Here is a 19,238-nt window from a genome sequence, read left to right as displayed (position 1 = left end):
AAGCATTTCTATTGAAATCAGCGTGTTTCGAACTTCCTTTATCAGCGAAGAAAAAAAAAAGTGGTTGAGCCCCATTACCCGTCTAGATACAACAGACAACGTTGCTTTGCCGTTATGTCATAAACGGTAAGAGTTGTCTTCACGACAACCAGTTTTAGTTCATATTGCATATTTCAAACAAAACCCTAATTCAGTTTAATTTCTTCCAGAATCCCTTCGTATGTACACACCTGTGGGACAACTGGATAGAATTACAGGTCGCTCTTATCAACTTCCCAACACCGACATTGTAATAGACAAGGGTACCAAGATGTTCATACCCACATACGCATTACATCATGATCCTGAAATCTATCCTAATCCATACGTTTTTGATCCAGAGAGATTTTGCACTAAAATCTGACCATCGAAAATTTGACCCGATTACATTACTTTCCTTCCTATAGGATAAGGAAAGTAAAAAAGCTTTTTCCGCTAGATGTACAAGAGTCAAGTATACAAAACGTATTGGTATACGGGTTGACTTGTGTTTGTTTTCGGTGTACAATAATTAACCTTTTCCAAATTTAACATTCTTCCTTTTTCGAATCGAATATTTGGAATACGCGAATCATTAAGCACATAAATGAAGGTAAATGAGACCTGTGTAGATATTAATTGACCTGAAGCTCTTATTGAAGACATGTAAACCAGCGTGATTTAAAGTATTGGCTGTTGACTTGTGTTTGTTTTCGGTGTACAATAATTAACCTTTTCCAAATTTAACATTCTTCCTTTTTCGAATCGAATATTTGGAATACGCAAATCATTAAGCACATAAATGAAGGTAAATGGGACCTGTGTAGATATTAATTGACCTGAAGCTCTTATTGAAGACATGTAAACCAGTGTGATTTACAGTATTGGCTAGCTGGGGGACTTTAAAGACCAGTTTAGTTTAGCTGGGGGACTTACAGGGAGGATACCTATCAACTGAATACCTAAGGTGGCAATAAACTAAGGGAAAAAGGAAACATTCTTGTAGATAAATGAGAATTCTTGTAGATATACAAATCATGCCATAAATAATTATGTACAAAACACCCTTTCTAACATTCATTATAAAGTTCCAATTGAAGAAAAAAATCTCACTATTCTATGTTTCTTGGGGGTCAAAACAGTCAGAAATGTGGGCATAGTTTACAAGTTGTTGACAAATAGATTAGACACAACACAGAGGAGGAGTTGACACAACATAGAGTTCTTTGGAGGCAAGCAGTCTGGTCGGCACGGGATTCACATATCCCTAATATGCCATCGGAGTGAGTGTGTGTGTGTGTGTGAGTGTGTGACAAATAGATTAGATCTTTGAGACAAACGGTGTAAAATATACATAATGTAGTTAATAATTATACATATTAATTAAAACAAGGTAAGTAAATCGAGAAAAATGAAGTCTTACGTATTAAAAAGAAGAACAAGAAAAATCACAGATCCAAACAGGAAATAAATTCAATCAATAGCTCTAGTCATAGTCACACATTCATATATACGTTGTCCTAACTCATATCATTATCTAGACATTCTAAACTCTAAAACTAAAATGTTTTCGGCAAACAAAAAGTACACAACTCATGCCGGTCTGTCTAACAATCAGTTTCTTTTGGAACCAAGAGCGAATTCGGGTTTGCCATATTTATTTGTGTAGAACGTACAACTCACGAGAATTCGTCAAGTCAACCCGCATTCGCTGTAGAAAATCATTCAACCGAGTTTAGACCGACGTGTGTTCAGTGCCAGAATACTCAATAGTTCCCATCCAGTCTATCGCATCTCTCACTCCCCTCCCTCTTATTATTATTATTTTTTTTTTCGAGATAATACTTTTAAAATGGAACAGAGATCTAAAAACGATGTAAATATAAAAAAAAAAAAATATTTAATGAGTGCATGAGAACAAATTTAATATTGACTAGAAAGTGCACAATCTAAAAAGAAAAGAAAATATTCACGTTTTTTTAGGTACTTAAAACAGTGTTAGTATAAATAAATTGAATAACAAGAAATAAACTCACAAGGAAGAAAATGCATAGAAATACCTACGTATAATAGGAACCGGGTATTCATAGTCATATTTCATTATTGTACCGAGAGAAAGGAACCCAGTTGAAAAATTTGAAGAAAAAAAAAGCTCACATAGCGTTGAGAGAACCCAGGAGATTGAACCTGAGGTGCGGCAGCTTGCACCATGCTTCCTACAAGAAAAATCACATTGATTCGTAAAAGCTCGACCTAATCTTTAGGGATAGAACTCCCGGTTTAAAAGAAATGATCAGAATTAAAAAAAAAGATTGTTTCACCGCCGCGGCGTTATTTCGCAGCATTGAAACAACTGTTACATCAGACTCGTGAGATATGTATCGTAGCCCACCCTGTATGTCCTTCATCAGTTGGGCGAGAAGAGACATCATACTTCCCTTGGTAAAAGTTCAACCAATTTGAAAACAAATTTCCAGCATGCTCAGTCTGTAGAAAAAATTGTATTGAATAATATCAATTACAGGGTCGATCAATGTAAGAAAAATCTCAACTATGATCCTTCAATAAAAACACCCTGTAAGGATGCATCTCAATTAAGTGAAGACATTCTTGCAACTCGGAAAAAATACCCATTTCTTGTATCATCAACCTCCTCTCTCGATAAAGAAAATGTTGTGCCTGATGAGAAGTTCAAAGGACCAATGCAATCAAAAAGTGTGTTTTCTGTGAAAGAAAATGTTGTGCCTGATAATGAGAAGTTCAAAGGACCAACGCAAACAAAAAGTGTGTTCTCTGTGAGGTCAGCCAGTGATCAGGTAGATGCACCACAATATGCAATATATGATCAACCCCAATACAGTTCTGCTGTACCTCTTATGCATGAACCTAAACCTGTACCTCTTATGCATGAACCTAAACTTAGCTTCCAAGTACGCGACTTTAACAATTCCAAAAAATCTGACAATTACCCGTCTAGATACAACAGACAACGTTGCTTTGCCGTTATTCCGGTGTTAGTGCTAGCAGATTCCGAGATTATCAAACATGTCCTCATCAAAGATTTTGACGTCTTCACAGATCGCGGTTTTTTCGAAGCAAATGAAACTGATGAGCCAATTATGAGGAATTTATTCGGTCTTACTGGAGACGAATGGCGGAAAATGAGAAACAAAATGTCACCAACCTTTACCTCGGGAAAAATTAAGGAAATGTTTCCCCTTATGGAATCCTGTGGTCGAAATGTAGTGTCGATTCTCACCAAGTATATTAATAAAAAAAATGAAAGCATCGATGTTAAGGAATATCTAGGACGATACATGACAGATTTAATCGGCTCTACAGTGTTTGGTATGGAAATAAATGCACTTGAAAACCCAGATTGTGAGTTTCGTAAAGTCTCAAAGGAAATGTTGAACCCAAAACTGCGATTCCGAATAGTCATGATTTTAGTTCTGTTAATACCCAATATTAGAAAATTCCTGAGCGGTTTGATGATGGATAGAAAGAATGTACAATTTTTTCTAGACCTGGTCCATCAGAATTTGAGCTATAGAGAACAAAATAATATCAAAAGGAATGATTTCATCAACATCATGATGGAGCTGAGGAAAAACGATCCAGGTAATTATCGAATAAAAACAATAGGAAATCGCACAAGGTTATGAAAGAGACCACAAAGGTGTGGAGGATAGATAAGTAAATAGGTATACTCTCAGTATAAATTACCATGAAAATAAATTAAAGATATATTATTTAATATTTTGTTGTTTCTTTTTCAGATATTACTGAAGAGCTCATTACGGCACAATGTTTTTTATTCTTTATTGCTGGCTTTGACACATCCTCTACTGTCCTAACTTTCAGCCTGTACGAGCTTGCTAAGAATAAAAGTATCCAGAGCACATTGAGAAAAGAAATTAATGATACCAAAGCTAAATATGGCGGAGAACTTACTTACGAATCGTATGACGAAATGCCCCTTTTTTTTCACATTTTCTCACACAAATGAGGTCTGATCTTGAAATTTGTCGCGACGACCTATGAACTCAAAGCGAGAAAGTTTTGGATAACACTTCAGTCGATCATTTAAGACCGGTTTTAGCGTTACCTATGTTAAGCTACGCCGAGGAAGGCCAATAAATGGATGGGTGACTTGAACCTTATATTGGGAATAAAGGGAGAACGGGCTCTAGTCTTGATTTTAAATCATTACATGAAAGTAAAATCGAAAAATCAAATCAAGAATAATAATAAACTGAATATTAAACAAATTAGGTAGGTACATAGGTACTGATTTTCTTTAATCACGATCGAATAAACTACGGGCTAAAAAATTCCCGGAGGGATGGACCCAGCTTGTTACTACTTTCCTTAACCTATAGGAAGGAAAGTAATGTAGTCGGGTCAAATTTTCGATGGTCAATTTTTAGTGCCAAAACACGTTTTGAGGTCCCTAGAGTCTAAATCCAAAGTTTCAGCCATTGGTCCCTGTGTGTGTCTGTTTTTAAACAAAATATCTCGAGAACGGTAAAAGCTAGAGACTTGAAATTTGGTATGTAGCTGTCAACTATGACAAGGATGCGACACGAAACTTTTGGTTAAGACCGGTGCAACGCCTGGCGGCATTTTACCGCTTTTGGCGGTTCCGCCCAGCACGCTTCTTTTCTTTTCCCCCACTCCTCCGGTCCTAGGCATGATCCTGGATAGATTCGCAGTCTTTTTGTCTGCTTTATCTGCTACGTACTTCAGATGTGGTAAGAAAGTCAAACTTCCGTCGAGTAACACTCCAAGATACTTGAGTGTTCTCCTGAATTCCACCCTTTGTCCTAGGAGCGTAATGTTCAAAGGTCTACAATTTTTTCTTCCACTAAGTACTATAGCCTCCGTCTTCTCGGGTGCTAGTTCAAGCATTTTGCCGTCCATCCACTCCGATATCCTACTTAGTGTCAGATTTGCTTTGTCTTCTAAAAGGTCTTCTTTTCTTGCGGTCACTTTCATCCTCAGGAGTTGCTATTGAGTGTCGACAGATCATTATGTTATTTTATTCAAATAAACATATTCTTTAATTTATTATTATTCTTCAAAATAAAATAAATTGAGTTTTTTTTCCGCTTCCTGACCGGGAAACGTAATTCGCGCCTACCGGCGTGCTTGATTTGAAATCGCGACGCGACGGCTAACTTCAAGATGAGTTAGGTAACACGTAGCACAATGAGTCGAAAATAAATGTAGATGTAGAATACGCTTAGGAATCTAGTGTTACCTATTTTATCTTTCTACTTCAAAGTTTTTGAAATGGGGTTTTGTGCGCCTATATGAGATAAATCGACCATAGTGCAGCGCGGCGGACACCTGATGGAAAATGACTCAATTGTTTTTCCTATAAAAATAAAGAAACTTAAAAAACATCATCATACCATAGTGCAGCGCGGCGGACACCTGATGGAAAATGACTCAATTGTTTTTCCTATAAAAATAAAGAAACTTAAAAAACATCATCATAATTTTTAGATTGCCTGCAGTGTACTCAAGATAAGAGAAAAAAGTAATTTCTAGTCTTTGCACTTGAATGGCAAGAGTTAACTCTCACTAGCTTACAATTTTATTATTTTTCACGCAAAACAAAAAACTCAAAATTTGAGCAGATAAGATATAATTATTATTAGTTACTAAATTGATATGAATCTAAAATAAAAATTAATTTTTACAAATTAATTTTTACTTTTTTCTCTCACATTTTTAATTTCCTTACCTATAATATATCGTATAGAAACGAAAGTAATGTAATCGGCTGAAATTTTCGACGGGCAGTTTGTTAAGGACAATATTATTATTATTTTTGCATTGAGTTTTTTTTTTTCCTGAACTTGTCTGTTTTCTTTATAATCTAGTGTTTTTAAACTTTTTAAGAATAAAATTGAATTAAAACGAAAGTAATGTAATCGGCTGAAATTTTCGACGGGCAGTTTGTTAAGGACAATATTATTATTATTTTTGCATTGAGTTTTTTTTTCCTGAACTTGTCTGTTTTCTTTATAATCTACCTAGTGTTGTTAAGAATAAAATTGAATTGTTTCTAGACTTTTGCTTTCAATTTTATTGTACAACATGTTACTTACGAACAGTTTAATATTGGACTGGATAATTCTGAGTTCCATTGTAATTTTACTTTACTACTTAAAAACAATTTTCATCTCCTATCAATATTGGAAAAGTCGGAACGTCCCGTTCTTGAGGCCTACCTTCCCATTTGGTAATGTCTACGAAGCGATCACTATGCAACGTCCCACACATTTTGTCTACCAGGACATTTATATGGAAATCAAGTTCGGTTTAAAATCACCATTCGCCGGAATTTTCACCACTACCACTCCGGTGTTAGTGCTAGCAGATTCCGAGATTATCAAACATGTCCTCATCAAAGATTTTGACGTCTTCACAGATCGCGGTTTTTTCGAAACAAATGAAACTGATGAGCCAATTATAAGGAATTTATTAGTCGCCGAGCAAGGCCAATAAATGGATGGGTGACTTGAACCTTATATTGGGAATAAAGGGAGAACGGGCTCTAGTCTTGATTTTAAACCAATACATGAAAGTAAAATCGAAAAATCAAATCAAGAATAATAAATTAATAATAAACTAAATATTAAACAAATTAGGTAGGTACATAAGTATTGATTTTCTTTAATCACGATCGAATAAACTACGGGCTAAAAAATTCCCGGAGGGACGGACCCAGCTTGTTACTACTTTCCTTAACCTATAGGAAGGAAAGTAATGTATTCGGGTCAAATTTTCGATGGTCAATTTTTAGTGCCAAAACACGTTTTGAGGTCCCTAGAGTCTAAATCCAAAGTTTCAGCCATTGGTCCGTGTGTGTGCCTGTTTGTAAACAAAATATCTCGAGAACGGTAAAAGCTAGAGACTTGAAATTTGGTATGTAGCTGTCAAATATGACAAGGATGCGACACAATACGTTTGGTTAATATAGGTGCTGCCTTTAGCGGTATTCTGACCGCTTTTGGACAGATTTCGACCGTTTTTTGGCGGTTTTCGTCGGCCACTTCAGTACTGTGCGAGGTGCTGTAGAAGAACCTTAAATTAAAATAAAATGAAGTTTGACCACACCATCATGTAGGAAGTTTTGTGTACTTTAATTTTGATGCCCATAAAAAATTAAGACGCACGGTTTAGGAGTTATAAGAGAAAAACTAAAAAATGTGCAAAATTTTCGGCCTTTTTCTGGCGGTTATTCCGCCGCCAAAAGTTCTTCCCTCAACTCTCGATGTCTCAATTTTAGTATTACACTTCCCCCACCATACCTAACGAACCTATGAAAAAAAAAAAAAAATAATAATAATAATCTGGTGTGAACATCACACAACTTTCCTTATCTTATTGAATGATGCTTATTTGAGTGTTCTTTTACCCTAACTTTTACAATATCTCTAACCGTTTTGTCGCTATAGCTGAACCGCCAAAAAACGGTCGAAATCTCTCCAAAAGCTGTCAAAATACCGCCAAACGCAGTAAATATCTCAACCAAACGTTTTGTGTTGCATCCTTGTCATCTAAACGGTTAGAGATATTGTAAAAGTTAGGGTAAAAGAACACTCAAATAAGCATCATTCAATAGGATGAGGAAAGTCGTGTGATGTTAACACCAGATTTTTATGTGTTATTATTACTCTTCAAAAAAGTACTGATATAAAAAAAGACGTCAATGTGGGACCTCCCTTCTACATTAGCTCTTCTAAAGAAAATAATAATTTTCCATCGCTCCTAAATCAATTACTTTCCTGTTGAACCAATGATCCCGGATTACGAAACCTAGATCTTGACCGCAGTGCACTCATGAAAATTGCAAAACACTAACATTTCTAAGATAGACATTAACAACAGGGCTTATCAAAAGAGTTTCGAAACACTCAAAACAGTACTTATCAATGAACCGATACTAAAATACCCAGACTATGATAAGCCCTTTATCCTCACAACAGATGCCTCAAACTATGCCATAGGCGCCGTACTATCTCAAGGTAAAATTGGCTCTGACCTACCTGTAGGGTATGCGTCTAGAACACTGAACAGTTCTGAGCAACAGTACATCACAACTAAGGCAAACACAATAACGAATGTAATCAACATCCTCGGCATTACTCCTAATCACCCTAGGTTCAGGCAGATTACAACAGACAGCACACACCTTCCTTCACTATTATGATCTTGAACAATTCACTGCACAAATCAAACAGCTAAGTAATCGACACTATGGATTATCAATAATAATGTATCTTATGTATCACCCTAATCACACAAAAGACATTAGAATTTATGAAAAAATACTCAATACCACTGAAATGGCAATCGCGGAAAAAATCCAACACTTACAATTAAATCGTAGCAAACGCGGGATTCTGAACGGTTTAGGAACAGCAATCAAGTTCATAACTGGTAATTTAGATCATAACGACGGAGAACAATTTAAATCCGCCATTAATGTTTTAAGAAACTCCGAGCAAGACGTAGAAAAACAAGTTCAACAGCAATATAGTATCAACAACCAACTGATGCTAATATTCAATAATTCTATCCAAAATATCCAGTATATTGAGAAACAACTGCAAGCCAAATTAGACCAATTAGAAGATGCTTCTGACCCGGGACTTTCGGAATTTAGAGACATCTACAATCAATTAATATTATTGAATAATATGATTCTTCGTACCTTAGAAGAAATTGAAAATTCCATGACCTTCTGCCGCTTAAACACTATGCACCCCAGTATCATAACAGCCCAAGAACTAATATCAGAACTACAAAGAATAGTGAAATATTACCCTAAGGGATTTCCTTACCCAGTTGAAATGAAATCTATTCCTCTCTATGAAAAGATAATTACCCCTATGTGCGTAGTATCATCCAACACCATCCTGTATGACTTATATCCTTGAATCCCTAGGGGGGACGTAGGGCCGCAACAAAGGAACGCCAACGGACACGATTTTGTGCCAGACCTTTAACCTCTCCCCAGGACTTTCCAGCTGCCGTAATCTCCTCTATTGTCCGTCTCCATGTTGTTTTCGGCCTGCCTGTCCCACGTCTCCCCTGTGGATTCCAATCTAACGCCTCCTTGCTGATTGTGTCCTTTCTCCTCAAGGTGTGACCTATCCATCCATACTTCCGGTCTCTGATTACATCTTCTATTTTTTCTTCGTTACACCTTCTCCATAGTTCTATATTGGTTATTTTTTCCGGCCATCTGATATTTAAAATTCTCCTTAGGCATGAGTTTATGAATGTTTGCAAGGTCCCAGTCAGAGCTTTGGTCACTTTCCATGTTTGGCAGCCATAGAGTAATACAGATTTGACATTAGTTTCGAAAATTCTAAGCTTGGTTTTCCTTCGTAGATGTGATGATTTCCAGATGGGGTTTAATTGGATGAAGGCTCTTCTTGCTTTAAGTATCCTTATCTTTATGTCTTCCTCTGCACCTCCACTTGTTGTTATAATGCTGCCCAAGTACTGGAAGGACTCAACTTTTTCTATTACTTCGCCATTCAGAAAGATGTCCTCATTTCTTTTGCAGTTTATGTCCATCCGTTTTGTCTTCTTTACATTGATCTTTAGGCCTACCTCCATTGCATCTTTTCTAAGGTCTTCTATTTTATCTTTCATGTCTTTTAGATTTTGCGACAGTAGGCATATATCATCAGCAAAATCTATGTCTTCCAATCTGTTTATTAGGCCCCACTGTATTCCTCTCTTTATTCTGGTCACCTTGGTCATTATTTTGTCCAGCACTAGTAGAAAGATTAACGGAGAGAGCAAGCATCCTTGTCTAGTACCGATTTCCACATTAAATGGGCCTGATAACTGTCCTTCATGTAGAACTTGACACTGATATCCATTGTACATACTTTTTATGAGGTTTGTAATCTTCTGTGGCACTCCAAAAGATTTCAGAGCATTCCACATAGCCTCTCGAGAAATAGAATCAAAAGCACGTTCAAAGTCGACGAATGTTAGGAAAAGCTGTGTTTGATATTCTGTGCTCTGTTCTACAATCAGTCGAAGTGTATTGATAAGATCGATACAAGACCGTTCTGCTCGGAAACCATGTTGTTCTCTCCTCAGTTTTTTGTCTACTACTGTCTTAATCCGATTCAGTATTATTCTCATCATGACTTTACTAGGGATAGATAAGAGAGTAATCCCTCTCCAGTTTTGGCATTGTGATAAGTCTCCTTTTTTAGGCAGTTTTATCAGAAGTCCCTTCTTCCAATCATCTGGAAACTCTCCCGTTTCCCATATTTTCTTGAAAAGTCCATGCAAGATTTCAGCTGTTGTATCTGGGTTAGACTTTAGGACTTCTGCTGGTATGTGGTCTACCCCTGGAGATTTTCCATTTTTCAGTTCTTTTACTGCTTTACAGATTTCCGATTTTGTTGGAGGGTCACAGTTTATTCTGTTATCTTCGTTCACATTTTCTTCATCTTCTTCTCTCACCATCCTGTATACTCTCTCCTTACCTATTGATTACGATATACCTTATTCATTATATTACTTATTTCCCATGCCTACCTATATTAATAACCAACTATTTACTATTGTACCTAGATTTAAGTATTATTTATATTACAAAAACACGATCAAGCCACAAAAGGATAGATGTACCTATGTTAATGGACAATACTATTGTAGCAACGACCTGATGATTGACGATCCAACCCCATGCGAACGTGAGATCATCTTGTACAACAATTCAACATCTTGTCATTACTCCCCCTTAGCTTTAAGTTCCAGTACTGAACCCATATATAACACCGATCTTTATTTATTTGTTTTGGAAGAAAAGACTGATGTAAATATTCATTGTCCTAATAATAATAATAGTATTATTCACGAATTACAAGGTATATTTATGATTAAAAGCACTCCATGCGATATAATCTTCAACCAACAGGTTCTGAAGCCACTACCTCCGACTCACTCTGCTTCTTTAATAACCACCGGTGTAAACCTTGAGCCTACCAAACTAAAATTTTCTAAATGGAAGATAATCCCTAGAGGATTCTTCCATGCAATCAATAAAGCTACCTACCACCCATTTTGAACATATTACAGATGAACCGTCTTCTTTTAGTGTACTTCTTGTAAATTCTTTAGCAACTCTTTGTCTATTGCTTTTTTTTATTATGTACGTCACTTGTCGAAAAAATCAAACTCATGTACCTGTTCTCATTGAGGAACCTTTAATCCTGAGACCAAGGCTGATTTTGCCTGGGACTGCAAAATTCTAGGGGTAGAGATGTTACGTAACTCACTACTCACATTCCTAAGGACTAGAAGGGTTCCCCCTCCACTAAGTGTCCCTGATATAGGCCCATCTCTCTGATAACAATACCATATAAATAGACTGACTTCTTTATCAGACTTTAGATTTCATCCTCAGGAGTTGCTATTGAGTGTCGACAGATCATTATGACATAATGATAATAATAATAAATTAAAGAATATAAAATGTTTATTTGAATAAAATAACATTCAATTGAAAAGCGGATTGGCATGCTTAGTATCTAACTTCGAATGGAACCCGGATCATACTAACGTTATGCGATTCCTCACGGGAGATGTAGGATTAAGACCCGTCAAACCAATAACGTTAAAAGTCAAGTCCCTTTCTTATTAAGACTCTAATACCTAGTCATAGTTTTATGTTATATTTCACAAATGATGCCTGAGGATAAATGGACACCGCCAAGGATGATCATTGTGTTATTTTATTCAAATAAACATTTTATATTCTTTAATTTATTATTATTCTTCAAAATAAAATAAATTGAGTTTTTTTTTCCGCTTCCTGACCGGGAAACGTAATTCGCACCTGCCGGCGCGCTTGATTTGAAATCGCGACGCGACGGCTAACTTCAAGATGAGTTAGGTAACACATAGCACAATGAGTCGAAAATAAATGTAGATGTAGAATACGCTTAGGAATCTAGTGTTACCTATTTTATCTTTCTACTTCAAAGTTTTATTTATCATCATTACATATTTGCTACTTCTTAAATTCTTATGAATTTTATAAACCATGTTTATAAAGAAGAATAAAAGTAAATTATTTGATTTATGGGTACATATTTAGTTTCTATAATTTTAATTACTAATTAGGTTGATGAATGTCTCTAGTATTCATAGATGTATGATCATTTGGAATTTTTTTTTTTTGATTTTTTTTTTCAATGACTAGAACTTTTTTTCAACTAAAATTCTTAGTAAACTTCCTATTTTTTTATAATTTTTTTACTAGCGTCTACACTGATCATCTATCTATGAATACTAGAGACATTCATCAACCTAATTAGTAATTTTTTTACTAGCGTCTACACCTGTGTAATAGAGCTAGTCTCACCCTTACGCCACAGAAATATTGGACAGTGACAAATCTATATGAGATAAATCGACCATAGTGCAGCGCGGCGGACACCTGATGGAAAATGACTCAATTGTTTTTCCTATAAAAATAAAGAAACTCTAAAAACATCATCATAATTTTTAGATTGCCTGCAGTATACTCAAGATAAGAGAAAAAAGTAATTTCTAGTCTTTGCGCTTGAAAACATCATAATTTTTAGATTGCCTGCAGTGTACTCAAGATAAGAGAAAAAAGTAATTTCTAGTCTTTGCACTTGAATGGCAAGAGTTAACACTCACTAGCTTACAATTTTATTATTTTTCACGCAAAACAAAAAACTCAAAATTTGAGCTGATAAGATATAATTATTATTAGTTACTAAATTGATACGGGATATGATTTCTAAAATACTTTTTTCTCTCACATTTTTAATATCCTCTATACAAAGTAAGTACTCAATGAGATACGAGAAAGTATTGAAATCGATCTGTATGTACACGGTATTTAAGGGACCTATCTATACAAAGTAAGTACTCAATGAGATACGAGAAAGTATTGAAATCGATCTGTATGTACACGGTATTTAAGGGACCTATCTATACAAAGTAAGTACTCAATGAGATACGAGAAAGTATTGAAATCGATCTGTATGTACACGGTATTTAAGGGACCTATCTATACAAAGTAAGTACTCAATGAGATACGAGAAAGTATTGAAATCGATCTGTATGTACACGGTATTTAAGGGACCTATCTATACAAAGTAAGTACTCAATGAGATACGAGAAAGTATTGAAATCGATCTGTATGTACACGGTATTTAAGGGACCTATCTATACAAAGTAAGGACTCAATGAGATACGAGAAAGTATTAAAATCGATCTGTATGTACACGGTATTTAAGGGACCTATCTATACAAAGTAAGGACTCAATGAGATACGAGAAAGTATTGAAATCGGTCTGTATGTACATTACTCTCAGTATAAATTACCATGAAAATAAATTAAAGATATATTATTTAACATTTTATTGTTTCTTTTTCAGATATCACTGAAGAACTTATTACGGCACAATGTTTTGTATTCTTTATTGCTGGCTTCGACACATCCTCTACTGTCCTAACTTTCAGCCTGTACGAGCTTGCTAAGAATAAAAGTATCCAGAGCACATTGAGAAAAGAAATTAATGATACCAAAGCTAAATATGGCGGAGAACTTACTTACGAATCGTATGACGAAATGCCCCTACTGGATAGAGTGATAAAAGGTGAGAGAAAGAAAAATTTGTTTCATTAAATGTACCTACTTTTTTACTTTCTAGTAGGACATAAAGTATAAAGTATTAAGAATAAAAGTATCCAGAGCACATTGAGAAAAGAAATTAATGATACCAAAGCTAAATATGGCGGAGAACTTACTTACGAATCGTATAACGAAATGCCCCTACTGGATAAAGTGATAAAAGGTGAGAGAAAGAAAAAATTGTTTCATTAAATGTACCTACTTTTTTACTTTCTAGTAGGTACATAAAGTATGTACATTTAAGGAACCTATCTATACAAAGTAAGGACTCAATGGGATACGAGAAAGTATTGAAATCGGTCTGTATGTACACGGTATAAACGAGAAACTATTGAAATCGGTCTGTATGTACACGGTATAAACGAGAAACTATTGAAATCGGTCTGTATGTACACGGTATAAACGAGAAACTATTGAAATCGGTCTGTATGTACACGGTATAAACGAGAAACTATTGAAATCGGTCTGTATGTACACGGTATAAACGAGAAACTATTGAAATCGGTCTGTATGTACACGGTATAAACGAGAAACTATTGAAATCGGTCTGTATGTACACGGTATAAACGAGAAAGTATTGAAATCGCAGAACGAAGAAGGTGAAAAGAGAGACACAGCAACCATCAAGTAAAAAATATCTTGAAGCATTACCTAAGGGAGAATAGCATAAGTAGACACTAGACATCTGATAAGCACTATTATGCTTACGTAGGAATATCACTGTGCTTAGCCAGAAACTCAGAGGTATATCACATGATAACGCTTACCACTATGCTTACGAAATACGAAAGTTGAAGTGTCGATGTCGATTGTCAGTGCCTTGTCGGAGTGTCGGCCTAGAGTTAAATCAGCCTTTATTCCCGAGATAGAACTATCACAAGATAATATATATTAAGCGAATTCTGTTATCACAACTGCAGGTTAGGAATAAACACCGAGCACTTTTTTTAACTTTCAAGTTGTTACAAAATAATATACTCGTATAATGAAATTATTATCATTTTCAAGTTATCTAATAACTTACTGCGTTATCACTGTTATCACGCCTCATCACCCAGTTTACCACGTTATCAGGTAACCAGGGAACGTTCGATTCTGTTGCTTAACCGCTATGTGTATCAGTAAGTTACATTCTGTCCAGTCAACCTTATCACGGGCTCTAGTTATGCAAAAAACAATCAACCTAGAGGTATACTTGTGCAGAAATCCATGCTAGTAACAATAAGGTACAGTTCTAGCAGCAATAAGTACAGATTTAGCTTCAAATCTGCATTGGAATAGGTAAATCAAGGGCAGAATTTTCAGCTCACTACATCGACAGTAGGCCGATTTTCTATCAGACCTATCAGCCCTCCTAGATAACAATCTTTTGGTGCAGTTTCAGCAAAATTTACATTATACTGATAGATAATTCTCCTCAGTTGTGATATGAACTCTCTGCTATAATAACAATGGAAGTTCGTATGATGAGAAGAAGGTTTGAAAAACGGCTCCAGATTAAAATGGACAAGGAAAGGGAGCGTACAATTTTCATTTCATCACACTACCACTCCCCCCAAGAAAGCTCATATTGGTATCACCATGATGAGAGGGCAAGTTAGGTGCGACGACTGAGGTGTCGGATGGTGGGCGGGACCGTCAAATACATAAACGATTCGTCATGTAGAAAATCGGAATTTCCTTCTCCTCATCGAGATCTATCGCTATGATGCCAAACCTCGTTAAAAGTGAAGCAAAGTTCATGACATGTAACATTATCATATGAAACTCTACACATGTACCACTCCGAGAGACAAGGCCACAAAAGAGGTTTGATAGAGGAAACTGTAAGAACCCTAGTTCTTCTTCTTATCATCCCGAATTCACAGAGAGGAGGTGGACAGGATAGGAGAAAGGCCAGCCGTTCTAAGAACAAACCTTACGTGTATAGGATAAAGATGGGCTCAGGTCTTGGTGTACTCTCAGTATAAATTACCATGAAAATAAATTAAAGATATATTATTTAACATTTTATTGTTTCTTTTTCAGATATTACTGAAGAGCTCATTACGGCACAATGTTTTTTATTCTTTATTGCTGGCTTTTACTTGCCTTCAACAATCATTTGATCGGACCGTTACTGGACCGTGACTGGACCTTGACTGGCACTATAGTGTGAATCAAGCTTTAGGGGCAGCACACGCGATAATCTCTGGCCTAAGTGGCCACTTGGCCAGTCACCCAAAAGAGTTGTTGTTCAGCGACAGGGGACAATTCTAGAAAGGTACATTTGCTACGATTTCCCCGAGTATTGTAAATCTCTGGCCTAAGTGGCCACTTGGCCAGTCACCCAAAAGAGTTATTGTTCAGCGACAAGGGACAATTCTAGAAAGGTACATTTGCTACAATTTCCCCGAGTATGGTAAGTCTCTGGCCTAAGTGGCCACTTGGCCAGTCACCCAAAAGAGTTATTGTTCAGCGACAAGGGACAATTCTAGAAAGGTACATTTGCTACGATTTCCCCGAGTATGGTAAGATTTTACCACTCTGAAACTGACCACTGTTGTCGGACAAACTATACATCCTGATAACATGACTTCTCAGTTAGAACGTGTACTTAGGTTACGTTCGTTGCTTGTACAATCTCTGCCAATATATGCCATTCTCTTCTCATTCCTCTCTCTCTCTCGATACTAGATCTTTTCCTAGAAGAACCTAGATGTCTCCAACTTTAGCCATGGTGAATTGATTCCAAACCTCTTTTACAGTACATTACAAACTACATTGACTGGGGGGGTCTTTTCTAACGAAATTCCCGTGTGCGGAGTTCAGTATGTGTGACTTTTGCACCTCCTAAAGGTAGTTTGAAAATTGTGATGGTGAATTGGATCATTTGGGTCCCAAACCTTTTCTCTAGAATTCCCGTGTGCGGAGTTCAGTATGTGTGACTTTTGCACCTCCTAAAGGTAGTTTGAAAATTGTGATGGTGAATTGGATCATTTGGATCCCAAAACTATTCTTCAGGTAAATGACTCATTTGATTAATCATATCTCATACAAAATCAACCAATTATGAAAGAGGGGGGACCAATTCAGCGAATTTTGCACACAATAGTTCGTGAGGGAGAGAGTAGATTCTTCGCCGCCGGCTAAGTGATACCTTCAAAGTTCAAGAATAAAGCTAACATGGCTTCCAGGTATGTATCTGAATCTGATAGCCTGACCACCTTCAATCATGTCTACTTCCTTCTTATTGATACCAGAGATCTGTCGGTAGGTATGTATCTGAATCTGATAGCCTGACCACCTTCAATCATGTCTACTTCCTTCTTATTGATACCAGAGACCTGTCGGGGCGCAAATGTACACGATATCAGCTATTTGCTAGGTGAAAACGGCTACTTTCCCTGTCGCGTATAATATCTCTAGTAGCGCGGTCAAACTTTCTTGACTTGGCGGGGCGGAGCGATACCGCGCTCCTTAATATTGGTAGTTATTAGGAAACATTAAAAGGAATAAAACGAGAACGGGCTCTAGTCTTGATTTTAAATCATTACATGAAAATCTAATCAATAATAATAATAATAATACTTCAAAATTTTCGTATTGACAACTCTTGGATATACCCGTCTGTACCTTCGTGGCATGGTGGTGAATGGCAGGAGAAGATATGATGAAACACTGTCATGTAACGAGAAACTATTGAAATCGGTCTGTATGTACACGGTATAAACGAGAAAGTATTGAAATCGGTCTGTATGTACATGGTATAAAAAAATACCTCGATAATGTATTGTAACAGAGGGATAAAATTGGGTATGTAGTCTTAGCTTCCAAGTACGCGACTTTAACAATTCCAAAAAATCTGACAATTACCCGTCTAGATACAACAGACAACGTTGCTTTGCCGTTATGTCATAAACGGTAAGAGTTGTCTTCAGGACAACCAGTTTTAGTTCATATTGCATATTTCAAACAAAACCCCAATTCAGTTTAATTTCTTCCAGAATCCCTTCGTATGTACACACCTCTGGGACAACTGGATAGAATTACAGGTCGCTCTTATCAACTTCCAAACACAGACATTGTAATAGACAAGGGTACCAAGATGTTCATACCTTTGTACGGACTACATCATGATCCTGAAATTTATCCGACATTGTAATAGACAAGGGTACCAAGATGTTCATACCCACATACGCATTACATCATGATCCTGAAATCTATCCTAATCCATACGTTTTTGATCCAGAGAGATTCAGGGTACCAAGATGTTCATACCCACATACGCATTACATCATGATCCTGAAATCTATCCTAATCCATACGTTTTTGATCCAGAGAGATTTGCCCCTGAGAATGCGGGCAATATACCCAACTATGCTTACTTACCGTTCGGAGAAGGACCACGAAATTGCATTGGTAAGAACAAATTTTCAATCACATAAAATAACGGTTCCCAGCAATCAATAGCTATTTTTTTTATCATGTATAGATGGAGAGATTCGCCCCTGAGAATGCGGACAATATACCCAACTATGCTTACTTACCATTCGGAGAAGGACCACGAAATTGCATTGGTAAGAACAAATTTTCAATCTCATAAAATAACGGTTCTTAGCAATCAATAGCTATTGGTAAGAACAAATTTTCAATCTCATAAAATAACGGTTCTTAGCAATCAATAGCTATTTTTTTTATCATGTATAGATATAAAAAAAAAAACTAACAAACAAATATTAAGATATCATCATCAGATTCAGCATGTTATTGGCAGATGCAATAGCTATTTTTTTTTATCATGTATAGATATAAAAAAAAACAACTAACAAACAAATATTAAGATATCATCATCAGATTCAGCATGTTATTGACAGATAACAAACAAAACATTAGATTTTATTTCTAACAAAGTTCCACCATTATTTCTGTGTTTCAGGTAAAAGATTCGCTCAGCTTCAATTGAAAAGCGGATTGGCATGCTTAGTATCTAACTTCGAATGGAACCCGGATCATACTAACGTTTTGCGATTCCTCAAGGGAGATTTAGGATTAAGACCCGTCAAACCAATAACGTTAAAAGTCAAGTCTTCAATTGAAAAGCGGATTGGCATGCTTAGTATCTAACTTCGAATGGAACCCGGATCATACTAACGTTATGCGATTCCTCACGGGAGATTTAGGATTAAGACCCGTCAAACCAATAAGGTTAAAAGTCAAGTCCCTTTCTTATTAAGACTCTGATACCTAGTCATAGTTTTATGTTATATTCCACAAATGATGCCTGAGGATAAATGGACACCGCCAAGAATTTTTTTTTCTTTTTCATTACCTACTTATTTATTATTTATCATCATTACATATTTGCTACTTCTTAAATTCTTATGAATTTTATAAACCATGTTTATAAAGAAGAATAAAAGTAAATTATTCAATTTATGGGTACATATTTAGTTTCTATAATTTTAATTACTACCTAATTAGGTTGATGAATGTCTCTAGTATTCATAGATGTATG

General features: G+C 36.1%; 2 protein-coding genes and 1 long non-coding RNA gene across 3 annotated transcripts; 2 read left to right on the top strand and 1 right to left on the bottom strand.

Moving 5' to 3' along the window:
* Positions 1–209: 209 nt before the first annotated feature.
* On the top strand, positions 210–19,173 carry LOC103518425 (cytochrome P450 6a22-like; the record flags this gene model as incomplete). The annotated part of the gene is made up of 10 exons (XM_026830220.1): positions 210–367; positions 2,430–2,749; positions 2,819–3,639; positions 3,798–4,000; positions 6,325–6,529; positions 13,485–13,706; positions 17,728–17,881; positions 17,973–18,142; positions 18,660–18,795; positions 18,929–19,173. Coding segments are annotated over 10 exons (2,417 nt in total), but the record flags the coding sequence as incomplete, so codon positions are not given.
* On the bottom strand, positions 5,320–5,578 carry LOC113471234. Its single transcript, XR_003394007.1, has 2 exons — positions 5,458–5,578; positions 5,320–5,370 (listed from the first exon to the last, which is right to left on the bottom strand). It is a non-coding gene; the product is annotated as an uncharacterized LOC113471234 (long non-coding RNA).
* LOC113471233 lies at positions 7,675–11,254 on the top strand. The gene is made up of 2 exons (XM_026830218.1): positions 7,675–8,950; positions 10,543–11,254. Exons 1-2 carry the CDS (start codon positions 8,310–8,312, stop codon positions 11,135–11,137), a joined length of 1,236 nt encoding a protein of 411 aa, XP_026686019.1. The 5' UTR covers positions 7,675–8,309; the 3' UTR covers positions 11,138–11,254.
* Positions 19,174–19,238: the final 65 nt, after the last annotated feature.

Source organism: Diaphorina citri, unplaced genomic scaffold, assembly GCF_000475195.1.
Source record: "Diaphorina citri unplaced genomic scaffold, Diaci psyllid genome assembly version 1.1 scaffold2186, whole genome shotgun sequence".
Classification (NCBI taxonomy): domain Eukaryota; kingdom Metazoa; phylum Arthropoda; class Insecta; order Hemiptera; family Psyllidae; genus Diaphorina; species Diaphorina citri.
Note: the sequence above shows the minus strand (reverse complement) of the source record. Positions and strands in the feature narration are given on the sequence as shown.